The 26,970-nt window shown below is 48.5% G+C and overlaps 1 protein-coding gene across 9 annotated transcripts in view; it reads right to left on the bottom strand.

The window, feature by feature from the left end:
• Nucleotides 1–26,970, bottom strand: part of TTLL11 (tubulin tyrosine ligase like 11) — a 228,343-nt gene that overhangs the window by 10,854 nt on the left and 190,519 nt on the right. Inside the window, exons 9-10 of one of the 9 annotated variants that reach the window (XR_012126449.1) lie at nucleotides 7,435–7,690; nucleotides 6,704–6,834 (exon numbers count right to left, since the gene is read on the bottom strand). The exons of 3 other annotated variants lie outside the window; for them this stretch is intronic. Coding sequence is in view for 5 of the 6 variants with exons in the window: in XM_073225266.1 (XP_073081367.1) it covers nucleotides 6,542–6,834 (293 nt within the window). In the remaining variant the exon portion in view is untranslated. Of the gene's footprint in view, nucleotides 1–554; nucleotides 6,835–7,434; nucleotides 7,691–26,970 lie in introns of those variants that run through there. 5 more of the 9 variants (XM_073225266.1, XM_037022245.2, XM_073225251.1 and 2 more) reach the window with 5 other exon arrangements.

The following is a 26,970-nucleotide window of genomic DNA, read 5'->3' as shown; positions in this document are numbered from 1 at the left end:
ATTTCCAGGGGCAGCGAGGCCGCTCTAACTCACAGCCCCCTGCTTTTCCCTTTCTGCTGGGTGGTTCAGAGTCTAGAAATACCCGAGCAGACATAGGCTTCTCCTGAGGGGTCAGGGGCGAGGTGGTGCCAGGAGGGCTCAGGCCACTGGGGCATGGATGGAGCCACCAGGCGTGTCCATAGCACGGGAATTGCCTCTTTTGTGCAGTTCCAGTGGCTCAGTTCTCAGGGGGGTGCCTTGAGGCTCTCCGTGGGGCGTAGCCTGCTGTGCACACCTGCTCGGCCTGGAGTCACCCATGGTGGCTGCCGCACATGAAGCTGGAAGCCACCACCCTCTCTCCCGGGGCAGGTGTCCCTGCTGCAGACACTCTGACAGTGGCCTAACTAGGGACACATCACTGCCTCTCTATGGGAGCCTGTCCCCAGCAGATCAAGGGTTGGGGAATTTTCCAAGCCTCTCTCCTCCACCTCCCCCAGGATCTCACAATTTCCTTAAGACAGTATTTAGCTTCCTAGGCAAACATTAACCATTAGGGAAGAAAAAAAATGAAAGGAGCCCCTTTCTTACTAGCTGACCCCAAATCAAGCAGCATTGTCCACTCTGGTGGATTTGCCTTGGAAAATGATCACCCAGAAGAACTCGTCAATACTTTGCAGCCGTTTATACAATGAGCCTGTGTTTAGCAACACCCAGCTTCATTTTATTATTGCATTTTACGAAGTTACCAAGACAACTGAGGCCAAGTGACAGAACCTTGACTTTATGCGCCATGAAAATTTAATAAAGAATTTTAAAGGCTTTTAAGAGGCAGGAGCTGCAGCCTAGCAGCAGAGCCCTGCACAGAGGGAAGAGGGCTAGAGCACGAGGGACCTCCTGCGTCAGGAACGCCGAGGTGGACAGACATGCTCTCTGGCATCTGTCTTGTTCCAGCACTTGAGACTGGACCTTTCCATAACAGACATTTATTAAGACACTTCCTGGGTGCTGAGACTCATGACAGGCCCTTTACTTTCTTTATGACCCTGTATGGGCCAGGAAGAGGGCAGAGAGGTGATGGTCCATGGTCACGTAGTGAGAGAGCGACAGACAGGAGGAAGCAAGCCTGGATCTTTCTGCAGCCGCTCAGGGCCTCCTCTGGGATGCTCAGCCCTTCTTTTCCTGCTCTGATGGAGGAGGCTGTGAGGGCACAATACCAGCGCTTCCACCTCCAGCTCCCTGCCTGCCTTGCTCCTGCAGCCTGTGAGGGGCCTGGGGGGCTGTGGTGAGGAGTAGGCAGTGGCCCCGTGGCCCCAGACTAGAGTCCTGGTCTGAATCCGAGCAAAGGCCTTCATGCGGGAGGAAATGTTTCCCATGAGCCTCTTGGTGAGTGCGTTACCCCAGGGCTGCAAAGGGACCTTTTCTCCGTTTTCTAAATAAGACTCAGGAGCAAATCACCAGTAATGAGGAAAACATCAGTAATTTTGCCATATTATACCAACGCTCAATGGTGCTATGTGTGTGTGTGTGTGTGTGTGTGTAAGCATTAGGTGGTATGGCTTTTCTAGTTATAGAAAATTCAGGACTTTGGTCACTAGAGATGGAGGTAATTGAATATGTTGACTGTTCTGCAAAGCTCCTTTGTCCCTGGGAACAGAAAAAAATTTGGACTTATTTTGTGTGTGAGAAATTCATATGCCATATGGGAAAATTCCTCTTACCTTCATCACACCGAATAGGAGATTGGCAGAAGTATCAATCAGGGCGAGGTGGATTTTAAGGTGATACACGCTGTGGTGAGAGAAGACGACTGATCTCTCAGCTACTGGGAATATCATCTCCCTGACAGGTGATTTCATCACTTCCGAGCTTCAGGGGATGGTGCCTAATGCCAACCATTTCAAGCCCAATTCTCAATTTTAGGGCCAAGGAGTTTAGGACATTAATCAAGAAATGGAACAAAAATTGAGCTATTTTGGTGTAATACTCTCCCAATCACAAGGCAAATTCCAGGTGTTGGAGGAAGAGCAGAGGCCATTTTTCAGCCTCTGAACGACTTCAGGCAGGTGAGGATGAGGGGGAGGGAGGGTGGGAGAGGGGCTGAGTCTTGCGGCTTTATTTGTCTTGATGGATTACAACATTCAAGGAACCTTTTTCCTTCATCCCTTTACACTTTGTAGGGAGACCAGAAGCCAGTCTGAAGATAATGCGGTATTTGAGCAGCATTTTGGTTTACAAAACACTTCCATGTATATCCTGCTTCCCATTTCTCAATCTGTGTTCCCAGGGATCCAGTGAGAAGACTGTCAGTCACCCCCTTTGCATGGCTGAGGGACCCAGAGCCCGTAGGTGTTGGTAGCTTGCAGAGCTCTCCTGGGTGCTCTGCATGAGAAAAGTAGGTTGGACAAGCCCAGACTGGGCCCCCAGAGCTCCCAGGTACTAGCTGAGCAATCAGCCAGCCTCTCTGGGATGTGGGTTTCCACATCCGTGCACTGGGCCCTGCCCCCACGGGGTTGCTGGGAGCAGAGGTGCCATGTAGCATGGTTGCAGTGCCAAGAGAAGAACATAGATGCCTCACTGGGAGTCCTGACTCTGCCCATCTCTGGCCACAAGGCCCTGGGCAAGCTGCCTGGCCTCCTGGACGCCAGGTCCCCATCTGTAAAGAGAGTGGTGCAAACCCTCATCCTTCGCTGGGCTCCTGGGAGGGTCAGAGGGGAGGGCTGTTTGAAAAGCATTTTGTAAACTGAGACCTTGAACAGATGTTGTTAAATTCACATGGCAAAGGGACTTGGTTCTAGAAATGGAACACCATTCCCAATGTCTGGGCTCCTCCCCAGCTGGTCCTGCCACCCGAACTGGTGCATTCCCTTTGGGATTATCTGCTCTAACCTAAGCAACCCCACACAAATGCGGGCGGCCACAGAACTGCAGAGACAGGCGGGACTCCGCCTGAGGGGAGGAGCCGCAGTGAGGCCGTGCAGCCTGGAGGGCCAAGGTCTCCAAGGCTGGCCCGGATGGGCGCCTACAGGGGGCGCCGCCCAGACTCGAGCCGGGACAAAGGTACACGGAGAGACTGCCCAGGGCCAGAGGAGCCATTCCCTGCTTGGGGTCATGGGACAGCAGACGAACCAGCTGGGATATGGAGGTGCTCAGAGACTCACCTTGGCAAAGTTTAGAAACCTATGCTTCTCAACGGCATCCTGGGCCAATGGGACCTGCTAACTTGCGTATTCTTTCAAACAGCACCTGCTGGGCCCTGCTCTGTGCTTGCTGGTGGCATGAACCCAGCACCTGCCTGACCCTGAAGGAGCTCACAGCTTGGAGGGAGTGAAGGCCGAGAAGCCGCAGGGCAAGCATGCTGGTGAAGGAACTTCCAGGTTCTTACAGATACACGGAGGGAGTGGGGGGATGGCTCCGTCTGTCTGGGGGACTGCAGTGGGGACACCTGAGCTGGAGCCTGAAAGCTGAGCAAGTTCCCACAGATGGAGGGAGGAGGCCATCCAGGCAGACAGGACAGCAGGTGCCAGAGCGGGGACCAGCACAGTCTTTTCCTGACGGGTGACAACAGACTCGAGGAACCATGGAAACACAGCATCACGGGAGGGTCAGGCCGCCCCTAGAGGTGGGGGCACCAGGTGTGGACTTAGGGTGGAAGGAAGGAAGGGGCTGGGTCATGAGGGGCCATGAGTGTCGGGTGAAGGTGTCTGGGCTTTACCTGGGAGGAGATGAGGGCTGATGGACATAGGGGCCATGTGATCAGCTCTCTGGCTCTCCGGGCTCCTTCCAGCAACAGGGGTGCAGGATGGGCTGAGGGGTGGTGAGGCAGGAGGCTGATGAAGTGCAGGCGAGAGATGATGGGGTTGGAGCGGGGAACGGTGGACAGAGTCCCAGCCGAGAAACAAGAGGGCGCTTGCTTGGGGCATGGAGGGTCCTGTCTCCAGGAGGCCCTGCCTCTGCACGTGGGGAGGGGCCTGCTAGGAGTGGCACTTGCAAAGGACACTGGCCTTGAACCCCGTGCACCTGGATCAGCACCTAGTTCAGGGCCCATCTGGCAATAAGAGCGGAGGAGCCCAGCACATTCACTGGGAGGCTGGAAGGAGGGAGCAGGCAAGGGACCAGGGTGGGAGGGGAAGGAAGCTGTCCAGGGCACCAAAAGGGGTGGCAGGCCCCGCGGAAAGGGTGGGGTGGAGCCAACGGCCCAGCAATGCTCCCCGTACAGACAGGCTGAGCCCGATCCTCCCACTGGTCAGCCAGCCTGCTCTGGAGCACCAGGGATGCAGGGACAGGGGTGGGGTGGCTGGACTGGGCAGGATCAACAGGAGGGGGAGGAGGGAGGGGGGAGGAGAGGCAGGGATGGACCCCGAGCACCCTTCCAGCAATGGCTGATCCCACAGGCAAAGCACGGGGAACCCCGCAACACACAGGGCATCTCTGTGCCCAGGCTCCTGGCTCTGGATCCATTCCTGTCTTCCAGGAAAGAGGAAATCCTGCTTTGCTATCACTTCAATTACATGTTGCAAAATGAGCAGCCAATTACCAAAGGGGGTAAACACAGTGGGACTTCTCATTAAGCACCAAGGAGGTGGTGGAAGTCTCCCCCATCTCTAACTCTGATAAGGGAGCATTGAGGAAAAGGGGGCTCCTGTAGAAAGGCAGCCTCGTTTCCCTGACACCATGGGGGGCAGGGTATGGGGTATGGTGGGGTGCAGGGCTGCCTCAGGGGCCTCCTTCTAGACAGGGACCCTGGAGTGCCAGCAGAGGGACGTGCCTCCAGATGGACTGCGAGCGGCTGGGAGAGTGTGCCCCTCACCCCGAGAGCTTACGTTTTCATACCACCCCAAACAAGGGGTCTGGAATTCAACCTACAGATATTTTTTTTCCTAAAAAACTTTAACGTGCTTGGTTGTCTTGGACCTGAAAATTACTTCATTCTGGCAAGTGAATGCTTTCTGAAAGCAAGGTTAGGGCTTTATTTAAAAGACTCCGTTGCTCCGAGCTGCTAAGGAGCTTGCTAAGATACTCGCTTGTCTTTCCTGCGAGATCCCTTTGCTTGGTAACAGCAAGGACTAGACAGTGGGCATGGGGTCTTCAAGTCCTTCCCACAGCAGACTGCTTAGGAACACTGACCACCCTGGCCCAGGCCTCCGGACTGTGCCGGAGTGAGCAGAGCCCTGGGGACCCCAGGCTGCCCTGGCGCAGGGAGGCCCTACCAGGAGCCGGAGTCACACTCACTCAGGGGCCAGAAGAGATGGGGCTCTGGATCAGCTGACAGCCCGGGACCACGTGCCCTCCCGGGCTTCTCTTCCCGCACCTGAAACTGGGGACAGCGTTACCAAACAGCCCGAGGAGACCGGGGAATCAAGCTGATGACACCTCTAAGGTGTCCCTGGTGTAGGAGGCACTCAATGCACATCAGTTTCCCCTGCCCCTCCCACCTTAGGCCACCTGTCCGGCCTTTTAATTGGGAAAATAAAGTCATTACAACATCTTCTGCCACCAAACAGCCCAGAGTGGGCTCTGCAGGGTTTGGTTTTCCAAAATGCCACCTTTGGTGGCTTCTGAGGCATCCCCTTTCAGAGGGGGGCTGCTTGGGGACAGATGGGTGAGACAGGGAAGGGTCTTGGGAAGGGAGAGTGCGGGGTCCCCTTCTCCCCACGCCACGTCTCACACCTGCACTTCTGACATCATGCCTGCTCGCCCTGATCTTCACCTGGGTCTGACTCCCCTGCCCTGGGAAGCCCTCCTCCCACCCAGGGCACCCAGCCCATGCTGGGCCCATGGGGGCCCTCTGGCAGAGCCTGTTGTGAACCTGCTGGCCATGGGGTGAGCACCCCACCACGAGGGCTCCAAGCACAGACCACAAGACCAGAGGACTCCTGGTTTGGGGTCCAGGTCAAACAAAATCAAAGTGACCTTCGAGGCTCCTGCTAGCTCTGAGACTCTGGTAGTCTTACTTATTTCCTTCTTAGTTAATTATTTCTTAATTAGTAACAAACCAAACATTGTGGCACCAGGCAAGCTAATGAAATAAATGAGGCTCATCTGTTAACTACACCCATGCAGCACATGACTGGGATGGGGGAGTCAAGCATGCCCACTTGCTATTTCCACTTGACGTGCACAGAACAGGCGGTAGGGAATGTGCACAATGTGCTTGGCCCTAGACAGCGTTCTCAGCGGCCCTGCCAGATCAACTCGGCTTCAGTCTGTGCTTCGCGCTCTGCAGCTCGCAGGCCCAGGATTGCTGGTCTCCCCTGCCCCAAACACAACAGTTTTGCCCCACTTGTTGCTTCCTGTGAGCCCAGAACAGAGATGCCATCTGTCAGGTTTTGGATGTCATATGTCCTCCGCTGACTTGCAAACAGGTGGACCACGAAGAGGTACTGGGAGGAAGATGGGCAAGAATCAGCCTTTTGAAGCTCAGGTCAGCAGAACATGGAGTCGATGAGCAGGAATCTCTGGCGGGAATTCTCCGCAGCCTGCCCCTCCTCCACAGGCAGGGAGCCCAGGGGGCTCTCCTCAGGCCCGAGGGGCTCGCTTTTCAGCCAGGAGAACAGAGTGGCTCTCAGGACAGGGTGTGTCTGGAATGGGGCAGCTTGTGGGCACTGTTTGCGCAGGGGGTAGGGTTGCCCTCTGCCAGCGGGGCAGAGGGCGTGGCCTCCTGGGGAGGGCCACTGTAAGGGGCCCGGCCCCCCGACATGCCACTCCGCCCGCACATCAGACGCCTTTCATCCAGCACGGACAGGTGGTGTTCACACAGGTCGATCAGTGAGGCCACCTGCTCGTGCAGTGGCAGCATCTTGAACTTCCTCTGAGCCAGGTAAAAGCAAGCCTCTATGAAGGCCTGCAGGCACATCCCTATGGACGAAGAGAGCAGGGTTAGGGGTGTGGGTGCCAAAGCTGCCCGGCACGCTGCCCGGGAAGGCCTGACTCCAGCCAGTAGGCTTCTTCTCCCCCACCATTTCCATTCTGGAAACTCAACCGGGCTAACTCACAGAGGGCTTGCCGTGCACTGGGCACCAGCTGGGCCTTTACAGCTATTTGCAGATTCATTCCCTTAAACAGGCCTATGAAGTAGGTTTAATTAACCCTGTTTCAGGAAGGAAGCTGAGTCTCAGAGAAGCGGAGATATCTGGGCAAAGCTGTGTGCAAAGAAAGTGGTGGAGCTGGGTTTGAAACCTAGTCCGAAGCCTTATTCTTCATAAAATGTTCCAGCCTTTAACTTTTGTAGTAAAAGGCCAAGCTGTTAAAGACAAACCCAGCCTGATGGCAATGCTTGATGCCTTGATAAGTGTTGGTTACACCTGTGTGTGCATTTGCCAAAACTCATTAAATTACACCTTGAGATTTGGGCATTCTGCTGTACGTAAATTTTACCTCAATGAGTAAAATAAACTTGAAGTCTTTTCTCTACCCAAAATGGTACCCTGGAACACGGTAAGAGCCCCCGCTACGCACCTGGAATGCTCTTCCCTTTGCCTCATAAACTCCTGCTCATCTTGGGGTCTGAGCTTGAAATCACGTGCTTAGCGAAACCGTCCCTGACCCCCAGGTTAGATCTGGCCCCTGGCACAGGCTTCCTGGCCTTTTCTTTGTAGCATGGAGAGCAGCTTGTTCGGTGTTTATTTGGGTGGTTCTTTGACAGTCTCCATCTTCCCTGCTGGGCTGTGAGCTCCTGCTCATCATTGTTTTCCTGGTGCTCAGTATAGACATGCTGAATATATGAGTGAATGAATGAATGAATGAATGAATGAGGTGGCATTAGGCACTTTACAGATATTGCCACTAATCCACACAACACCTTTTTGAAGTCAGTGTGATTATGCCCCGCTTCACAGAGGGTAACTTCTCTGAGGTCACACAAGCCCAGACAGAGAATAGTGGCCTGGAAATTCACACTCTGACTCCCGCTTCTTTTCATTAAGTGGTGCTGCATGAAGGTTCTGAGTCTCCCAGATGAACCCTGTGATCCAAATTCACGGATTTCCTGGGCTCCTTGGGGAAGGTGACACTAGGCAGGACCAAATGCCGCACAGTATTTTAGAGGAGGCTGATCCACACCACACCTTTCAGTGGCCTCACTTCCCAGCTCAGACACGTCATTCACCTGCTTCTGTCACTGCAGACAGAAACCTGGCCTGGACTTTGTAAACATTGGATTATATATGGACGCTGGGATCTGAGAGCTCTTTGTGTGGGAAAAATTGGGCAAAGAAGTTGGGTTTTTGTCTCTCTCCAAGTCCATCAAAGCTTTCTGCTCAGCTTCTCTTGACTCCAGATGCTCTGCAAGTTCCCTGCTCTGTGTGGCCCTGATAGGAAGAGTTGATAAAGAGAACAGCAACCCTGGAGTAAAACCCTCTTAATGTAAACAGAGTCCTGGTGCAGGGAAATGGGGGCCGCAGTCTAAAGCAAGAGACAGACATTTCCTAATCACTGACTCTGGGCTGGGGATCTCCACATGTGTGTGCATATGCGTGCATCATGCATGTGGGTATCCTTGTGTCACAGTCTGTGGCAGAGTCAGACACATGCACACTGGAAGAGGTCAGGACCTAAAGCCAGAGAAGCTCAGCGCAGTCCCAGCCCCCAGCTTCCCCACTGTGTGATCTAAACAGCGCTACTCAAAGTGTGGTCAGCAGACAGGTGCCAAGTCCAGTAACTATGTTTCCCTGGCCCCTGACAAGATAAGAAGCCTGAGCCGGAATGTGAATCACCCTCCCCATCAATCACATTGTTTAGTTCATCTGGCAGGATTTTGTAGCAAGTCTTTCTCTATAAAGCAAGCAGCACATACTTATATTCTGGCTCAAGCCTCTCCTCCAGGACATTCGTGAACTGCAGCTTTGAGTAGCTCTGGTCTACACAACCCTTCCCGGCTTTAATGTGCATGCCCGTCACCACGATCTCATCAGAATGCAGATTCAGGGACGGGGCCTGAGACACTGCCTTCCTAACAAGCTCCTGGTGTTAGGTGCCTATGGAACACTCTGGTGCACACGCCGAGAAGCAAGGATTGAACATTTTTGTTCCACGAATACTAGTTTCCTTCCCTTAATTAAAGATAGACTGTGATCAGAGTTGTAATGTGCAGAAAAAAATACAAGGACGTTTTTGGGGAAAAAGTCATGGCTGAGTCATTTGAAAGAAGACATTCTAACATGAGACATGGGATTGAATGTGCTATATACTTGGTTTCCTTTTTTGCTTGTCTATGTTGCCTGATTTTCTAGAGTAAACATGTATGCAATTTTAAAACACGCAATGGAAAATTCTAGAACATGGTAAGAGGACCTGCAGTGTCAATAATTATGGATGTTTGCTACTATTTGAATTTAGAATTATGTACATGTATTACTTTGAAGGAAAATATAATGCAAGCTTTCTGCATATATACTTGGATTTTTTAAAAGCTTAAATATATCTATAAGGGAAAATGGAAGAAGAAATGAAGGGAAATGGACATTACTGACTCTTGCATGAGCCAGATATAACGTGCCAGGTGTTCTGATCCTCACTAAACTCCCATTGTGCAGATGAGAAAACTGAGGCCCAGAGAGCTGAAATAACTTGCCCCCAAGACTCACACTGCAGTTTAAACCCAGGCATCATGAACTGCTGATTCTGCTCCTTATTCCTGGAAACCCCATCTGAGCATCATAACAAGAACACTCTGAGGGTTAAGAAGATAATCACAGAGGACAGGCAGGCTTCTTTCTGATAGAAACATGTGGAATCTTCAACAAACAGGAAGTCAGGTGGGAGGGTCTAAGGGATTGAGGGGATCAAAGATGTGGGGAAGAGGGTATTTGAGTTCAGCCTCAAAGGATAGGTGGGGCTTTATGAGCAGAGATGAGCTGGGAGTGGGCTCGGCTGAGCAAGGCTGGAAGTGGGGCATGGAGCCCCGTGATAACCGGGGTGCCTGAAGCAGAACAGGATGGGCAAAGGGCCTCTGGAGAGGGACAGAAGGTCAGAGGAAGTGAGCTGGGAGCCCCCCAAGGTGTTGGGGCAAATCGACCTGTGCCCCAAGTGGTGGTGCCCCACACCTACCTACTAACAGCCTGAGTACATTTTCCAGTCACGGGATTTCTTTTTCTTTTCTTTTTAAATAGTGTTAGAACACTTGTGGGGTTTATTTGCTTGTTTTGCTTTATTCTTCAACTGCAATCTTGTGAGGTGGGTGGCGGATCAGAGCCCTGCCCTCAGGCCTCCCTCACCTGAAGGGACTCACCTTAGGGACCCCTGTCTCTTCACACCAGCAAAGCCACTGTCACTCCTGATTCTGAAATCCTTGTCTAGCATCTTCATTTTACAGAAGTGGGGAGTAGTGAATAGGCCTCAAGTTTGCCAGCCAGTAGCTGACAGAAGCAGGACCAGACCCGGGTCTCCTGACCCAGTCGCATCCCTTACCCCAAAATAAAAAAGCAGACGGAACATTCCTCAGGCAGGGCTGTCTACGCGGACTGTGGTCCCGCACACTCTGCTCACCCTTACTGCGCATGTCTGTCAGAGTCTGAAGGCCAATGAGGACTGGGGGAGGGGGTCACCCCAGGCTGCGCGTCATGAGCACATGGGTCTCTGGCTCTCACAGTGGCCGTTGGAAGGGGCTGCATGTTTGAGGGTGACTAGAGATTGTCCTTGGTCCTCATCTCTTCAAGGTAGCCCAGGCCGTGGTGGCCAGACCCAGGCCAGTATTCACTGAGCTTCAGTCAGTTTTCCCTTTCTAAGGCCTTGAGGGGGGGCAGGCAGGAGGAGGAAGAGGAGGCTGGAGGAGGCTGGAGGAGGCCCCCAAGGAGGAGCAGCTCCACCTGCTGGCGTTTCCAGCCTTTCCAGCTCCTCCACAGAAAGGTTGTTTTCTCTGGGTCTTTCTGCCTCCTCCTTATTATTTATTATAAAATGCAGGAATGTAAATTAGTTCAACCATTGTGGAAAGCAGTATGGAGGTTCCTCAAAATGCTCAAAATAGACTCACCATTTGACCCAGGAATTCCACTCCTAGGAATTTACCCTAAGAATGCAGCAGCCCAGTTTGAAAAAGACAGATGCACCCCCATGTTTATTGCAGCACTATTTCCAGTAGCCAAGAAATGGAAGCAACCTAAGTGTCCATCAGTAGATGAATGGATAAAGAAGATGTGGTACATACACACAATGGAATATTATTCAGCCATAAGAAGAAAACAAATCCTACCATTTGCAACAACATGGATGGAGCTAGAGGATATTATGCTCAGTGAAATAAGCCAGGCAGAGAAAGACAAATACCAAATGATTTCACTCATACGTGGAGTATAAGAACAAAGAAAAACTGAAGGAACAAATCAGCAGCAGAATCACAGAACCCAAGAATGGACTAACAGTTACAAAGGGAAAGGGACTGGGGAGGATGGGTGGGAAGGGAGGGATAAGGGTGGGGAAGAAGAAAGGGGGCATTATGATTAGCATGTATAATGTGGGGGGGGCACGGGGAGGGATGTGCAACACAGAGAAGACAAGTAGTGATTCTACAGCATCTTACTACGCTGATGGACAGTGACTGTAATGAGGTTTGTGGGGGGGACTTGGTGAAGGGGGGATCCTAGTAAACATAATGTTCTTCATGTAATTGTAGATCAATGATAACAAAATTTAAAAAAATGCAGTGAGACTCTGAGCAGAAAGCATAGTAAAGGTCACACATGTTCCCCCCTAGGACCCAAGGGCCAACCTTCCATCCCCTCTTTGTCCACAGATGATGTGTTTTCACTTAGTCATAACAACAACATGCACGGAACTTTGTACTTGTTTTGCCTAAAATGATATAAACATCCATGTATGCTGCTGGACAGCCTTCATAACATTTTTAATGGTTGCATAATATTCTGTCAGAACTCACCTTGTAGGTTACTTCCCCACACTCCCTGCTGCTGAACACAGAGAGAAGTTTCATTTTTTTCAGTGTTAGGGGAAATATGACAAAAAGCACTGGGCACATCACTGTTTTTATTTCTGATTGATTTATTCTCTTCAACAAAACCCTAGGAATCTGTTTGGTTTTGGTTTTAATGGAAGGCTGGTTTTGGTAATTAATTTCATGTTAAAAATATTCAAACCTTAAAGAGGCCTCCAGTGGACAAAACATGTGAACAAGCAGCTCCTGTAGATTAGCAAGTGAGACAGAAAACCTCCAGTGCCATTAAAGCCACGGGCTGTTATTGCTCACCCATTAAACTAACAAAAATGCAAAATACCAATAACAGTGAGGTCATGGTGAAATTGCCTTGGACTTTTGTAAAGCGATTTGACAAAAGTTTTAAGAGGCATTCAAGTGTTTCAAAACACTCCTTCCGGAGGAAAGCCCAGTGTGCGCAGGGGTACTGATTGCCAGGTGATCTACAGCACAGCGAGGGTTGGGGTGGTAGTGCTAGGTTTCTAGCGTATTTAAAGTCCTTCTTTCTGCTTTTCTGCATTTTTGGCATAAGGTAATGTAGACTCAATGATAATTGAGAAAAATGATGAGATAATTGAGAAAACTTTGAAAAATTATGTATTATTCTACAAATACCCCAAATCCAGCCTCTGAGGTAACTGGTTCTATGATGCGGTCCCTGGCCCAGGCCCCGGGGGGAGTTCATTGCTCTTCGGTGGCGGTTCTTGTTTCTTGCCATGCATTGGTCCAGATCCATACATACAAGGCTGTCTTCCCGGGACCTCTGTGCTTCTGGAGGCTGGGGCATTGTCCCGAAGTCCTCTATGTCCCCGGCTCCCAGTACAGACTGGCACACAGGAGGCACTGATAAAGATCAGTGTGATCCACTTGGATGGACGATGAACCTTTTAACAACTGTGAGATGAAGGTGCCATTGTTCCCATTTCACAGTTAAGGATACTGAGGTAAACCAAGGAGCAAAGGGAAAGACAACCTGCGAAAAGTCTTCTCTTGGATGAAGTGCAGACCAAGATGGTCCAGCCCAGAGTCAGGTCTTCAGGGTCTCCTGGGTGGCTTGTGAAAACAGGCTTTGGGCTCCACCCACCCAGGGTTCCCAAATCTGAAGGTCTGAGAATTTGCACTTTCACCATGTTCCCAGTTGGTGATGAGGCTGCTGGTCCAGGGGCCCCGCTTCGAGAGCCACGTCACTTCCTCCTGCTGCTGCTGAATGCAATCTGTACGTACTCCACCGAAAGCCCATCTGCAAAAAGTGGCTTATTTGCAAAAGGACCTGCTCTCAAACTGTGAAAGCTAGACTGCGCTAATAATGTCTTTATTTTAAGAGACTCTGATTGAGAGGAGACTCTATTTTTAAAAGACAAATGGTGGAGCAAAAAACCATGGAATTTTTCCAACTTTGCATTAAGTCCTCTTTTGGTTTCTGAGCGACTGCCCATCCCTGGTTTCTTCCAGCAGTGTCACTTGACCACTAAGTGGGGCAGAGCTCCGTTGCCCTCTCCAAGGCCCTGGCCTTCTCTGTCTATACTGAGGAAGATTAGATTGGAAAGGTTCTAGCAGGTTCTAAAGGTTTGGGCTGCAGAGGGTTCTATAGACCATGCTCAGACTTTGGATTCCAGGCTAAGGAAGATGGGAGGACACTGGGGAGTTTTGCAGTGGCAAGATCAGTGTGGCTGCTGCATGGAGACCAGTAGTAGGGGCGCATGTGATAGAAAGCAAGGAGATCCATCAGGCTACTGCACTAGTCCAAGCAAGGGCGGATGGTGGCCTGGACCAGGGTGGCAGTGGAGACAGGGAGGGGTGATGAGATCTGGACAGAGCCTGAGGGTGCTGCCGATGGATCCACAGGCCGCCCATGGGTTGGCTGTGGCTATGAGGGCGAGTCAGGAACTGTTAAGGAGGGCCTCGAACACCAGGCTGGGGGGCTGGCCTTCCCCTCAAGGCCCATGGTTTTCAAACATTTTATGCATAAATAATCTGGGGAACTTGCCAGAAATGCGGGTTCTGGTTCCCGTTCCCTGGAGAGTCTGTCCATTGTCATGAGGCCCCAGAAACGGCACCTGTAACTGGAGTGCGGGGGACTCTGCATCCATGGGCGCTCAGGAGCCTTGGAACAAATGCGCCCCCTTGGCCATGGCTTTACCGGCTCTGGAGGAAGCAGCAGAGGAAAGAAGTTAGGAGCATGGTCTTCGCACGGCCTAGGGCTGGGCCAGCCCGGCTGCAGGCGATCGAGTGTTTGGGAACACGCAGAACAAGTGTTCTCCTCTGAAGTCCCACTCTCCCATCTTCATCTGCGTGGGCTGCTGTAAATGAAGACCACAGCCTGGGTGGCTTAAACAATAGGAAGTTATTTTCTCCCAGTTTTGGAAGTCAGACGACTAAGAGTAGGTAGGCTGCCTGCAGGGTTTGGTTTGGTGAGAGCTCTCTTCCTGACTTGCAGAGGCTCCCCTTCTCCCTTGGTCTTCATACGGCCCAGAGACAGCAAGCTCTCCGCTGTCTCTCCTTATAGGGACACTAGTACTGTGGGCTCAGGGCTCCACCCTCACAACCTCATTTAAACTCAGTGGCCACATCCCCAAAAACATCGGTCACAGTTGGGGTTGGGGTGGTGTGCGCACTGCTCCAGTCTGCCGAGGCACACCCAGCACTTGGGGACACTTTCTGCCTCTACCCAAACCTCTGAGATTACCTGAGCTATTTAGGAGAAGTATGGCATTCTCCCCTTCCTCCTGGCCCCTCCACTAGCCCCCTGGGAAGCTTATCCCTTCAGCAACACTGCTTTAGTGACCTGTTACGGTAACTGTAATGAAGGTAAGCAAGAACGGTTAGTATTTATTGAGCCCTCTTTATGGGCAAGGCTCTGGACTAAGGACCTCACATGCATTGTTTAACCCATGGAAACCTTTCGAAGCAGGTGTTAACATCGATCTCATTTTACGTTAAGAGACTTGCGGAAGTCACACAGCTGCAGGTGGCAGACCGCAAGGACCATTCCTGCAATTGGCTTACTTTGCTGCTGTTTTGAGGGCCTCCGATGAAATGACCAAGTTGCTGTGTTAATTTGGGTCATTTAGAAGGAAGAGAAGAAGGGAGAAACAATACCCGCTTTGCAGCGAATGACGGATGCCTCATCCATCTCTGCTGGGTGTCAGCAAGAAGGGGCACTCAGAGCCGCTGTTCTCTGCAAACAGGCTTCCCCCACCAGCCTCCCAGGTCTGAAGATAAGCTGTTGGGTATTTTTCAAAACTTCATTCAGATTGATGGATGTTGCAAGAGAAAGTGGCCTTTGAAAACTCCAATTGTAGCCGTATGCACAGCTCTCACTGAGACTGCCACTTGGATATTGGGATGAGGTCCCTGGCAGGCCTCATTCTGTCAATCAGCCAGGCGAGGGCGGGCCTGTGGGCTCCTCCTGGCTCCAAGTCCTCCCCTCTCCTCTCCCAGGGAGGGGTCTTGGCACACAGGACTTAATGTCGGTGCTGGTGGTCCCCTCCCACAATCCCATCACCTATTCTGGGGCTTATGGATGGAAGCAAGATTAATACCTTGCTAATTTACAAGAACATCTATTTCCTCTTTTGGTGCCCAGAGGAATGTTTGGAAGAGCACGTTATTACAAACATTCCCCATTTACACTTAAGAACACAGACCCCAAGAGGCCCAGGGGTTCACTGAGGGCCCCTCTAAGTGGATGAGGCAGCATTTAGATCCAGACCTATCTGCCTCTCAAATCCACGTTGCTTTTCCTACACTGCACCCTTTCTTAACATCTGACATTTATGTATTATTTTATAGCTTACGGAGCATATTTGCGTATATGATATAATTAAATCCAAATCATTGTTGACAGCCAGGGATATTATCCCAGACTGAATATGAGATATATTTCGTCCTCTCAAAAATTCCTCAGCTTCCTTGCTGGTAATTCTATTTCAAGGTACTGGTGTGCTGGGCTAGGACAACCACTTGTCAATTCCTTCTCTCCCCCAACTTTTAAATCTCTTTCATATTACTCACCTAGAATAGATGTTTCTGTCTTAGAGTGTAATTCTAAATGTGTAAGTATACAAGCTTTCTGTTTGGAATCGTTAGTAGGAAATGAAGCTGAAAGATCTCGACTAGAATTAGCTCAGTGATTCCTATCTGTGCAGTGGAATGTCCCCCACAGGAGTCATCTGTGAGGCCGCCCCAGCTCCAGGGTGGTTCATCACAGGAATCTCAGTCTTCTCTCCATTCTGAGGGCAGCTTGCAGCCTGGCTCCCTGTCTGCTGCCACACACTCCCCCCAGATAACGGCAGGGTCTCTCCTGGCTGGGACTGGGGCCTCAGAGGACCCCACTATGGGAGATCAAGCCTGGGCAGTTCCCATGCATGGCAGGTGGCTGTGTGGAGGAGTGACTGGGGGTCGGATGGGCTGGTCTGGGTCCCAGTACTGCCACTTCCTAGCTGTCTAATCTTCAGTGAGAGGTTTTGCCTCCTGAGGTCTCCATTTCTTCATCTGAAAAGTGGGGACAGTAGTATCTACACCGAGAGGCTTTCACAAGACCCCGCCCAGAGCAGCAGTGCGAAGGCCACGCCTGGACAGCGGCTTCATTTTCTTCTTTCTCTGCAGGTAGCTGATTGCTCGTCTCCACAGCAGACTGTCAAGAGGGTAGGGTGGCCGTGCCCTGTGTCCAGCCAACACAGGGCAGGCTCTCAACAACTGTTTGTGGGATAAATGAGCCGACTGACCAGGATTACAGGGAGGAAAATTCATGCAGAGAGGTTGGGAGACCTGGATCCTTGAGTAGTCTCTGCCCTACGCACCCCCTGGCCTTGAGCCAGTCACCTCCCCTGCTGGGCTTCACTTTCCCCTTCTGTAAAATGAGCTATGGACTGGGCGATTTCTCAGGATTCCATAAGCATTGGGAGTGATGGTGCCTTCTGAATGTTTTATTAATGGTAATAACCAAAATTGCAAACTACTTTTATTGAGGATGCTCTGCTTGCCAGGACTCACACTGCATTGTCCCTGCACACAGCCCTTTAATGTCACAGCAGCCCCGAGGCACCCAGTCACCTGCCCAAGGTCACACAGTTGGAGATGGTGGTGGGACCCCACCACTGCTCTCCACCATGTCTTGCCCAGACCAGATGGGACCCTCCTGAAAGCCCACCCTCCAGGAAGAAAGAGGGAGCCTTCCTCCTGTGCTCACCCTGCAGCCAGGGACATAGGGTGCATACAGGCAGTCATTTTCTTTAAGCATTACAGCAACAAGTCGCCATTACCTTTGTCCTCAGCTAGACGGAAAAATTAATGTGTCAGAAGTAAACCATAAGTAGACCTTGCAGAAAAATTATCCCCAGAAGCTCCTGACACCCAAATAACAAACATAATCAAAGATGAAAGCAGCTATGCCATCATTTCATTAATCGCAGGTCATAGCGCTGGACGGTGCAAAGTGGCCCGGAGGTCGCCCTCTGGTCCCATCCAACGTCACCCCAGATTCCACCAGGACACAGACACGAATTCCTGAGTCACTGTCTGGGAAGACGGACTGCAGGACTGGGCACCGCTTCTGGCAGCTATTCCAGATAATTCTTGTAGGGTTAATGGCACCAGCAGAACCTTCAGAGGCTCAACACTCATTCCTCAGCAGTGGCAAACTCTCAGGTTTGGAGAGGAATTCCGAGATAAAACAGTCCAGGCCCTTACCGCGTAATATCCACACTCAAATTGTAAGAATTAATGCATAGTTGGCAACAGCATATGCTTAGTGTGTGTCACGCACTGCAGCCAGTTCTTTATGGGCACCTCTCATTTCATCCTCAAAACAAAATCTGGGTGGTAGATGCTTTGTTGACTCCCAACCCCCACCCATTTCATCCTTTGATTGTTTCTGGTGTTTAATGACATAGCAAAACTTTGTTTTCACATTGGGTTCTGTTAGTTGGGTGCTGTAGGCCTCTGGGCCCCAGGGAGGTAAGGATGTTCAGCCGGTGTCCCACAGAGTGGGGGGGTCAAGCCCTGGCTCCATGAACTTGTCCGCGCAGCATCAGGTTTACTCAGAGAGGCAGAGGAGGAGCCCCGAGTCCTGAGTCAGCAGGACAGTTTCTAGTACTGTCTGTCTGTCTTCCCACAGTCCCCCTGTGAAAGCCTGAGCCATCGCCCTGACGTTGCTAACAGTGGGCAGCTAGCCCCTCGTGGCCATCTCCAGTGGCGGGTGCCCATCACCTCCCAGAAGGCCCCCTCTCACCGTCTGCTCTCTGCTCTCTGCCTCCACCCAGCAGAGGTGTGCAGAGCCTCCGCGAGCAAATGGAACGCTTCTCCCCCACAGAGGCCCTGCTCTAGAGGATTTGTAAGGCGGCCGCCTGGGTGATGCACTTTCATAAACACTCGCAAACACTGGGTAGATGCAGAGATGTGCAAGGCCTCATCTGATGGCATGGAGGGGGATGTGGGGAGGGGAGCGAGGGGTGAGGAACGGAGCTGAAGGGGTGAGGATGCAAAGGAAGCAGCAGATTGTTGCCCAGGAGGAAGAAAAGCTCAGAGAGGGCCCCAGGGAGGGGAGGTGGGTGGCTGGAGTCAGAGCCTGGTGCCTGCTGCTCAAGAGATTCTTCCCTTCCCCTCAATCTGGCCCATCTGCCGTCAAACACTCCCTGGCTCTTGCACTGTTTAGAGGGCTGCCTTGACAGGGCATGTACATCACCATTCTGTCTCCGTGCACTGCCTGGGGGCGCGGCACACCACGCCACCCCCACTGCCCCCCTCTGGCTCATCGGGAGGACTCCATCCCCTTCCTCTGCACTGCACTGCTCCTGCTAAAAGACTGCCAGCCCTGCCCCTTGCATTTCCTAGAGCCTGTTGCGCACTGTCCCCCCGCAGGCTCTTGTCACTAGCCAATCCCTCTGCTGGGGCTCCTTTCCCTCGGTCTTCACCTGGTCAGCACTTAGATCTCGGCTCCAGTGTGAACTTCTACGAACAGGTCTCCTTGACCCACCTCTTAACATAAATTAGGTCTCTCTGTGATTCTCTTAAAACTTGGTTATTTTATTTCATAGAACTCATCACAACATGCAATACATGATTATTTCTGTGTTTCTGTGCTTGACATCTGTCTGCCTGTCTCTCTCTGCTACCAGACTGTCAGGGGTGTGAGGCCTGGGTGTCTTGTGGCCACTGCACAGCCCATCATCCCCAGTGCCTGGCACATGGCGTGTGCTCTCTGCAGTTGAATGAAGTCTGTAGGTGTCCTGCATGGCACATGGTAAGGGTCTGGTACATACCAACTGTCTCCTCCCTTCACATGGCTTGGGTCACAGGCAGATTTTATGAGCATGCCTTCAGCGTCCTCTTAGGGTAGGAAGAACCCCTGCTTTGTATCACATATGCCTAACTTCAAATTCGGGGTCTGCCTCCTCCATGCTGTTAGGCCTCCTTGGCTCGCTCACCTCACTTCTGGAAGCCTCAGTCTCTATCTACCCTGCCCCGCTCTGGTGGGGGTTCAACGAGAGAACACAGATGAAAGGGGTCTGGCCTGGTATCTGGCACATGAAGATGCCCCATAAACCCGAGCTGCTTTCTTTATTGTCTTTAGGCGATCCAAGGGGCCGAGATAAACAGCCTGCTTCCCTAGACGGCAGAGGCTCAGAATTTCCATCCCCTTGTAGTTGTTCTTGGGTTCCAAAAAACAGGCAATCTGGGGGGAGTTAAGCCCCCTAACTCACTCACCAAAGGCAGCCCTCTCCCCTGCACCCCATGTTTGCCCTCCAGTTGGCTGGCCGTGCCTTCTGGAATTTACAGAAGACCAGAGAGAGTCTGAAGCCTTTGGGGTAGGGGGATGCCCCCTTCCCAGGAGGCCCAGGCCCACTCCTCAAGGAAAGGCCTCTCTGAGGGGCCAGCCCATCACTGGAGAGGTGATGGGGGGCAAAGCAGTGTCAAAAATAAGACAGAGAAGTGGATCTCAACTATTTGACTTAAATGAAGAATGTCACTTTAGAGCACAAATGAGAGAGAAGAGAAATGCTCTTTTATGCGGGAGTTTATTTTTATCACTTTGTCAGAGAGAAATTGCAGCCCTGAGGGCACTGGAGCTGCACAGAATTACCCAAAACATTAACATGCAAATTGCCTTCTTTAGAGAAGGTAATTTTATTAGTGCACAAAAATGTTTCTTTCACTGTACCCATGCTCAGGAGCGGTGCTGTCTGGGGGCCAGCCGGGGCCACCCCAAACGGGGAGTTAGGGGGAGTGCTGAACTTGGTTGCAGATTACATTACCTCCTCTCCTGGGGCCACTCCTGGACCATGCTACAGTGTTGCAGCTGGTTACCAGGGGTGCTCTACTGTATAGGGCAGTGACTTGCTCAAGATCACACAGCATCAATGGCAGGAGGAGAGGTAGAGCCCGGTCACATGTCCTATGTCTCAGGTAACCAGATGGGCAACAGGCAATCATAAGGGGTCCTGGTGTAGCCATTCTGAGTCTAGGGAGCCATGACATCTCACCCTACCCATCTATTCATTCATTCACTCACTCACTCACTCACTCATTCATTCAGTAAGCTTTCGCTGTGCTAGGCTCTGGGCTCCAGACAGGAATCAGGCATGGGCATCGGTGTCCACTGAGGACAGGTGGAGAGGAGATACAGACACATGCAGATGCCCATGACAAGCTAAGACCTACTAGAGGGGTGTGCCAAGAACAGACAGCACAAGGGAGAGCATGGTTGAGTGGCAAAGAGGCCGGGAGAGGGGCCTGGGCGCTTCACCAAGAAGGGTCGCACATGCGGGCACTGTCCAGATGGTCAAGGAAGGGAAGGAGACAAGCATGAGCAGAGGCGTGAGGGGAAGCATGCTGGCCTGGCCTGCATTGGCCCAACAGCCGCCACACTGGGTGTGCGGGAGGAGAGTGGGGCTGGTGGCTGGGATTGCTGAGCATAGAGAGGAGGCTGGTCAGGCCAATCTCAAAGGCTAAAGAGCTCAGATTTTACCCCACAGGTGGTGAGCAGATCGTGCAGGGCCTGTTCAGAACATAAACACATTCCCCTGGGACTTCAGGAGGGAGGGGGTTTCCCAGGCCCTGGTGCACCACAATGACAGAAGGTTGTGTGAGGCTGCGCTTACATAAGGCAGCCTCCTCCCCTCACAGATGCGATCAGTGGGGAAGTGTGGGCAGAGACGCCCACCTGCTACTGAGAAGAAAGCACCTCAGTCATGTCAGGTCTCGCTGAACAGCGCAGGTGGCACCCTCTCCCTTTCCCAAGAGGCTGCTATCCCGTGCCCTGAGCCGGCTGGCAGCTGCAGTGCATGACCCCAGTGGGGCACAGGGAACAGCTCCCACTGCCCCAGGAGCTGTGTTTCAGGGAAGCCTAAGGGAACATGCTTATTTTAAGTACACACAGAGCTATTGTGGAGATTCTGAGTGGGCGTACTCTACCTCAGGGCTTCTCAGCCTCGATGTTGTTCAAGTTTGGAGCCAGAAAATTCTTTGTCATGGGGGGTCTGTTCTATGCATTAAGGATGTTTAGCAGCTCCCTGGTCTCTACTCACTAGATGCCAAAAGCAACTTCCCGCCTTCCTCAGCTGTGACAACTAAAAATGCCTCAAGAGGTCAAATGTCCCTGGGAGGTGGGTGGGGGTGGGGTGGGGGGTGTAAAATCACTCCCAGTTGAGAAGCACTGGTCTATCTAGACCTCAGGGTGGGCCTGGAGGTCAAGGACACCTGACCTCTAGAAGTCCCCCAAGTCTTCCAGCATGATGCAGGGACCCCAAGGGCATGGTTTCTGCTGCTCCCCTCTTGGATGGGGCACAGTGTGGATTTCATCACATCCTTGTGGGCTGACTATTTCAAAAAGGCATGTGTCAAATTATTCCTCAAAAGATCTCAGAAAAAGAGCAGGATAGGGAGATAGAAAGCCAATGGACAGGAGGTCGTTCTCTCATTAAGTTGCCAGGGTCTCAGGGACCCTCATCTGCAAAGCAAGGAATTTGAATAGATGATCTCTAAGGCTGCCTTTCTAGTTTCAGATGGTATGACCTATGCCAGGGAGATGAACACACATTGCAAAACGCTGCCAGTGAACACTGAACGTGGCCGCAAGTGAGAAATTATGAACTATGGGCTGGATAAGGCTCTGTCTTGGCTAACTTGGCCATTTTCTTGCTGAGACAGACACAAGGGTTCCCTTTTCTCCACATCCTCACCAACACTTGTTATATCTTGCCTTTCTGATGATAGCCATTCTATAAGGTGTGAGGTGACACCTCATTGGGGTTGTGATATGCATTTCCCCAATGATTAGTGATGTTAAGCATCTTTTCACGCATCTGTTGGTCATCGGTATGTCTTCTTTAGGAAAGTATCTATTCATATCTTCTGCCCATTTTCTAATTGGATTGTTTGCTTTCTTTGCTATGAGTTGTATAAATTCTTTGCATATTTTGGATATTAGCCCCTTATCAGATATATTATGGGAATGTAAACTGGTGTAATTACTATGAAAGACAGTGTGGAGGCTCCTCAAAAAATTAAAGAGGACCACCATATAATCCAGCAATTCTAACTCCAGTTATTCATCTGAAGAAAACAAAAACACTATTTTGAAAAGATATCTGCACCTCCATTTTCATTGCAGCATTATTTACAATAACCAAGATATGAAAACAACCTAAGTGTCCACTGATGAATGAATGGATTAAGAAATTGTGGTATACACACACACACACACACACACAGAGGAAAATTATTCAGCCACAAAAAAGAATGAACTATTGCCATTTTTGACAACATGGATGGACCTTGAGGACATTGTATTAAATGAAGTAAGTCCAACAGAGAAGACAAATACTGTAGGATCTCTCTTATATGTGGAATCTAAACAAAAAACAAAAACTAAAGTTCACACATACAGAAAACAGATGTGTGGTTGCCAGAGGCAGGGGTGGGGAGAAATAGTTAAACTCTTGTTTTCTTTAGTATAAATAAACTGAATTTTAAAAAAGTGAATAAAAAAGGAGAATGTCCAGGGATAGTGGGACAATTACAAAGGGTGTGAGATACATAAAATGGTAATAACAGAAGGAGAAAAAAGAAAGGAGCAGAAGAGATATGTGAAGTAATAATGGCTAAGAATTTTCCAAAATTAATGAGACACCCAAAATACAGATCCAGGCAGCTCAGAGGAAAACAAGGAGGAAAAATACTGAAAACCTAAACCTAGGCATATCATATTCAAACTTCAGAAAGCCAGAGACAAAGAGAAAATCTTGAAAGAAAAATCTTCAAAGATGAAAAACTAGGACAATCACTGATTTTTTTCTAAGAGGAAATATAATTGATATGTTAAAAGAAAGAAAGTGGAATCATATGAAATGTTTAATTAAAACCAGAGAAGGCAGGAAAAGAGAGGAAGATTAAAAAAAAACAACAAAGAACAAGTGTAACACAAGGAAAACAGTTACAAACAGGGTAGATGTTAATCTGACTATACCAATAATTACTTTAAATGTGAATGGTTTAAATATACCAATTAAAAGACAGAGATTGTTAGAGTGGATTAAAAAACCAAAACCCAGCTATGTGTTGTTCACAAGAAACCCACTTTAAGTGTTAAGACATAAAAAAAGTAAAGGGATAGAGAACATATATCATGCTAACACTAACCAAAAGAATGTGGGAATAGCTTATTAATTTCAGATGAAGCAGGTTGCAGAACAAGGAAATTATCAGGGATAAAGGTGAGTATTACATAATGATAAAGGGGTCAATTCTCCAAGAAGATATAACATTACATTGTTATGTAATAATGTACTAAGTGACACTCTATAAGCTAAAAGCAGAGTGTCAAAATACGTGAGGTAAAATGGGTAAAACTACAAGGGAAAATGGACAAATCCACTATTACAGTTGGAGATTTCAACACCTATCAGTAATTGACAGGTCCAGCAGGCAGACAATTGGTAAGAATATAGTTGAACTGCACAGCACCATCAGTCACCTGGACTAACTGGCCTGTATAAAATACTTCATCTAACAAGACAGAAGACACATTCTTCTCAGTTCACATGGAATATTCACCAAGACAGACCACATTCTGGGCTGTAAAACACAGTTTCACACATTTAAAAGAATAGAAACCATACATAGTATGCATTCAGACCACAATGGAATTAAACTAAAGATCAATAACAGAAAGACAGCTGGAAAGTCCCAAAGTATTTGGAAATTAAATAACACATGTCTAAAGAACATACGGATAAGTCTCAAGAGAAGGTCCAAAATATTTTTTGAAAGCAATTAAAATGAAAATAGAACTTAATGGATTTTGTGGGATGCAGTGAAAGCAATATTTATAGGGAAACTTTTAGCACTGAATGCATATATCAGAGAAGATGAAATATCTAAAACCAGTCATCTAAGCTCCCACCCTTGGAAGTAGGAAAAGAAGAGAAAATTCAATCCAATGTAAGTGGAATAAAAGAAAAAATAAAATTAGGGCACAAATCAATGAAATTAAAAACAGGAAATCAATAAAAAAATCAATTAACCCAAAAGCTGGTTCTATGAAAAGATCAATGATATTGATAAACCTCTAGCCAGGCTAACCAAAAAAAAAAGAGAGAAGATTATTAGGCTGCTAATTAGTAATTAAAAATTACTAATATCAGAAATGAAAAAGGGGTCATCACTAATAATACCATGGACAAAAAAGAAAAATAAAGTAATATTATGAATGACCTTATGCTAACAAATTTGATAGTTTAGGTGAAATGGACCAATTCCTTGAAAACATTATTTACCAAAACTCACACAAGGAGAAACAGGTAATCTGAATAGGCTTGTATCTATTAAAGAAATTCAATCAATAATTAATAACCTTCCAAAAAGGAAAGCACTAGGCCTGATGGTTTCTCTGGTAAATTCTACCAAACATTTAAGAAAGAAGTGATACTAATTCTCTACAATCTCTTCCAGAATATAGAAGCAGAGGGAACATGTCCGAACTCATTTTATGAGGCCAGCATTATCCTAATAGTAGATAATGGTATTACTAGACAGGAAAACTATAGACCAATATCTCTCATGAACGTAGATGCAAAAATCCTCAACAGAATAAACAATGGAGCCAATAAGGAATAAAAAGATCAGTGGGATTTATTCTAGATATGCAAGGGTGCTTCAACATTCAAAAATCAATTAATCTATCACATCAATAGGCTAAAGAAGAGAAATCGTATGATCACATAGATAGATGCAGGAAAAATGACAAAATCAACACCCATTCATGATTAAAAAACACACAAAATTCTAAGCAAACTAGGAATAGAGGGGAACTTCATTCACTTGCTAAATAATTTCTACAAAGAACCTATAGCTACCATCATACTTAATGGTGAGAAACAGAGTTCCCCCTCAGATGGGGAACAAGGCAAGGATGTCTCCTCTCCCCACTCCTGTTCTACATTGTACTGGGAGTCTTAGTTAATACACTAAACAAGAAAAGAAAAGGTATACAAATTGGGAAGGCAGAAATAATACCACCTTTATGCTCAGATGACATTATTGTGGATGTAGAAAATCCCAACAAATAGACAAACTTCTGGAACCAAAAAAAGTGATTAGAGCAAGTATGTGGGCTCTAAGGTATATAGAAAAGTCAATTGCTTTCTATTTACTAGCAACAAACACTTGAAATCTGAAATTAAAAACATAACACCATTTACATTAGCACTGAAATAAAGAATAGAATAAAATAAAATAAAATACCTGGGTACAAACCTAACTGCAATGCAGAAGATGGGTATGAGTAAACTTAACAAGCTCAGAAGACGGAAATACAAGATCTAAATAAATGGAGAGATATTTCATGTTCACGGACAGGAAGATGAAATATTGCTAAGATGTCAGTTCTTCTCAACTTGACCGATAGATTCAACACATTCCAAATTAAAATCCTAGAAAGTTATTCTGTGGGTATTGACCAACTTAACAATTCTAAAAATTGTATGGAAAGGCAAAAGACCAGAGTAGCAAACACAAACCTGAAGAAGAACAAAGTCAGAGGACTGACACAACCCAACTTCAAAACTATAAAGCTATAGTAATCAAAACAATATAATATTAGTAAAAGAACAGATTAACAGACTAACTGAACAGAACAGAGCTCAGAAACAGATTCACACAAATGTAATCAACTGATCTGTGACAAAGAAGCAAAGATGATTCAATGGAGAGAGGGTAGTCTTTTCAACAAATGGACATCCAAATGCCAAAAAAAAAAGAAATCTAGACACAGACTTTTACCTTTCACAAAAATTAACTCAGAATGGGTCATAGACCTAAATGTAAAGTGCAAAACTATAAAATATCTAGAAGATAACATAGAGAAAAGTCTAGGGGACCTTGGATTTGGCTATGCATTTTTAATACAACACCAAAAGCAAGATCCATGAAAGAAATAAAATTGATAAATTAGACTTTACTAAAATTAAAACTTCTGCTTTGTGAAAGACACTGTTAAGAGAATGAAATAATAAGCCACATGCTGGAAGAAAATATTGTCAAAAGACATATTTGATAGAGAACTTTATCCAAAGTACACAGAGAACTCTTAAAATAATACAATAAGAAAAAGAAAACAATTAGAAAATGGGCAAAAGATCTGAACAGACTTTCATCAGAGAAGATACAGATGACAAATAAGCACATGAAAGATGCTCAACATCATATGTCTTTAGGGAATTGCAAGTTAAAACAATGAGGTACTGCTACACATCTATTACAATGGCTAGATGCAAAAAACTGACAATACTAAGTGCTGACAGGAATGTGGGGCAACAGGGACTCTCATTGCTGTGGGAATGTAAAATGGTATTCTGGTCAATCACTGGCAGACACCTTAAGTGGCAGCCTGCTGGAGATTTAGTTAGAAGACTTGGGTCCTCATCCAAGCACTGCCACATACTAGCTAGGTGCCATTGGGTGGCCCCACCCATCTGATCCCCATTTCCTCAACTCTAAATAGCAGGGCTGTGGAGAGTTTCCAGTGCCATGCTCTATGACTGCCAAGTGTGTGTGAACATTTACACTGA

Source organism: Manis javanica, chromosome 2 (assembly GCF_040802235.1).
Source record: "Manis javanica isolate MJ-LG chromosome 2, MJ_LKY, whole genome shotgun sequence".
NCBI classification, from domain to species: Eukaryota; Metazoa; Chordata; class Mammalia; order Pholidota; family Manidae; genus Manis; species Manis javanica.
Note: the sequence above shows the minus strand (reverse complement) of the source record. Positions and strands in the feature narration are given on the sequence as shown.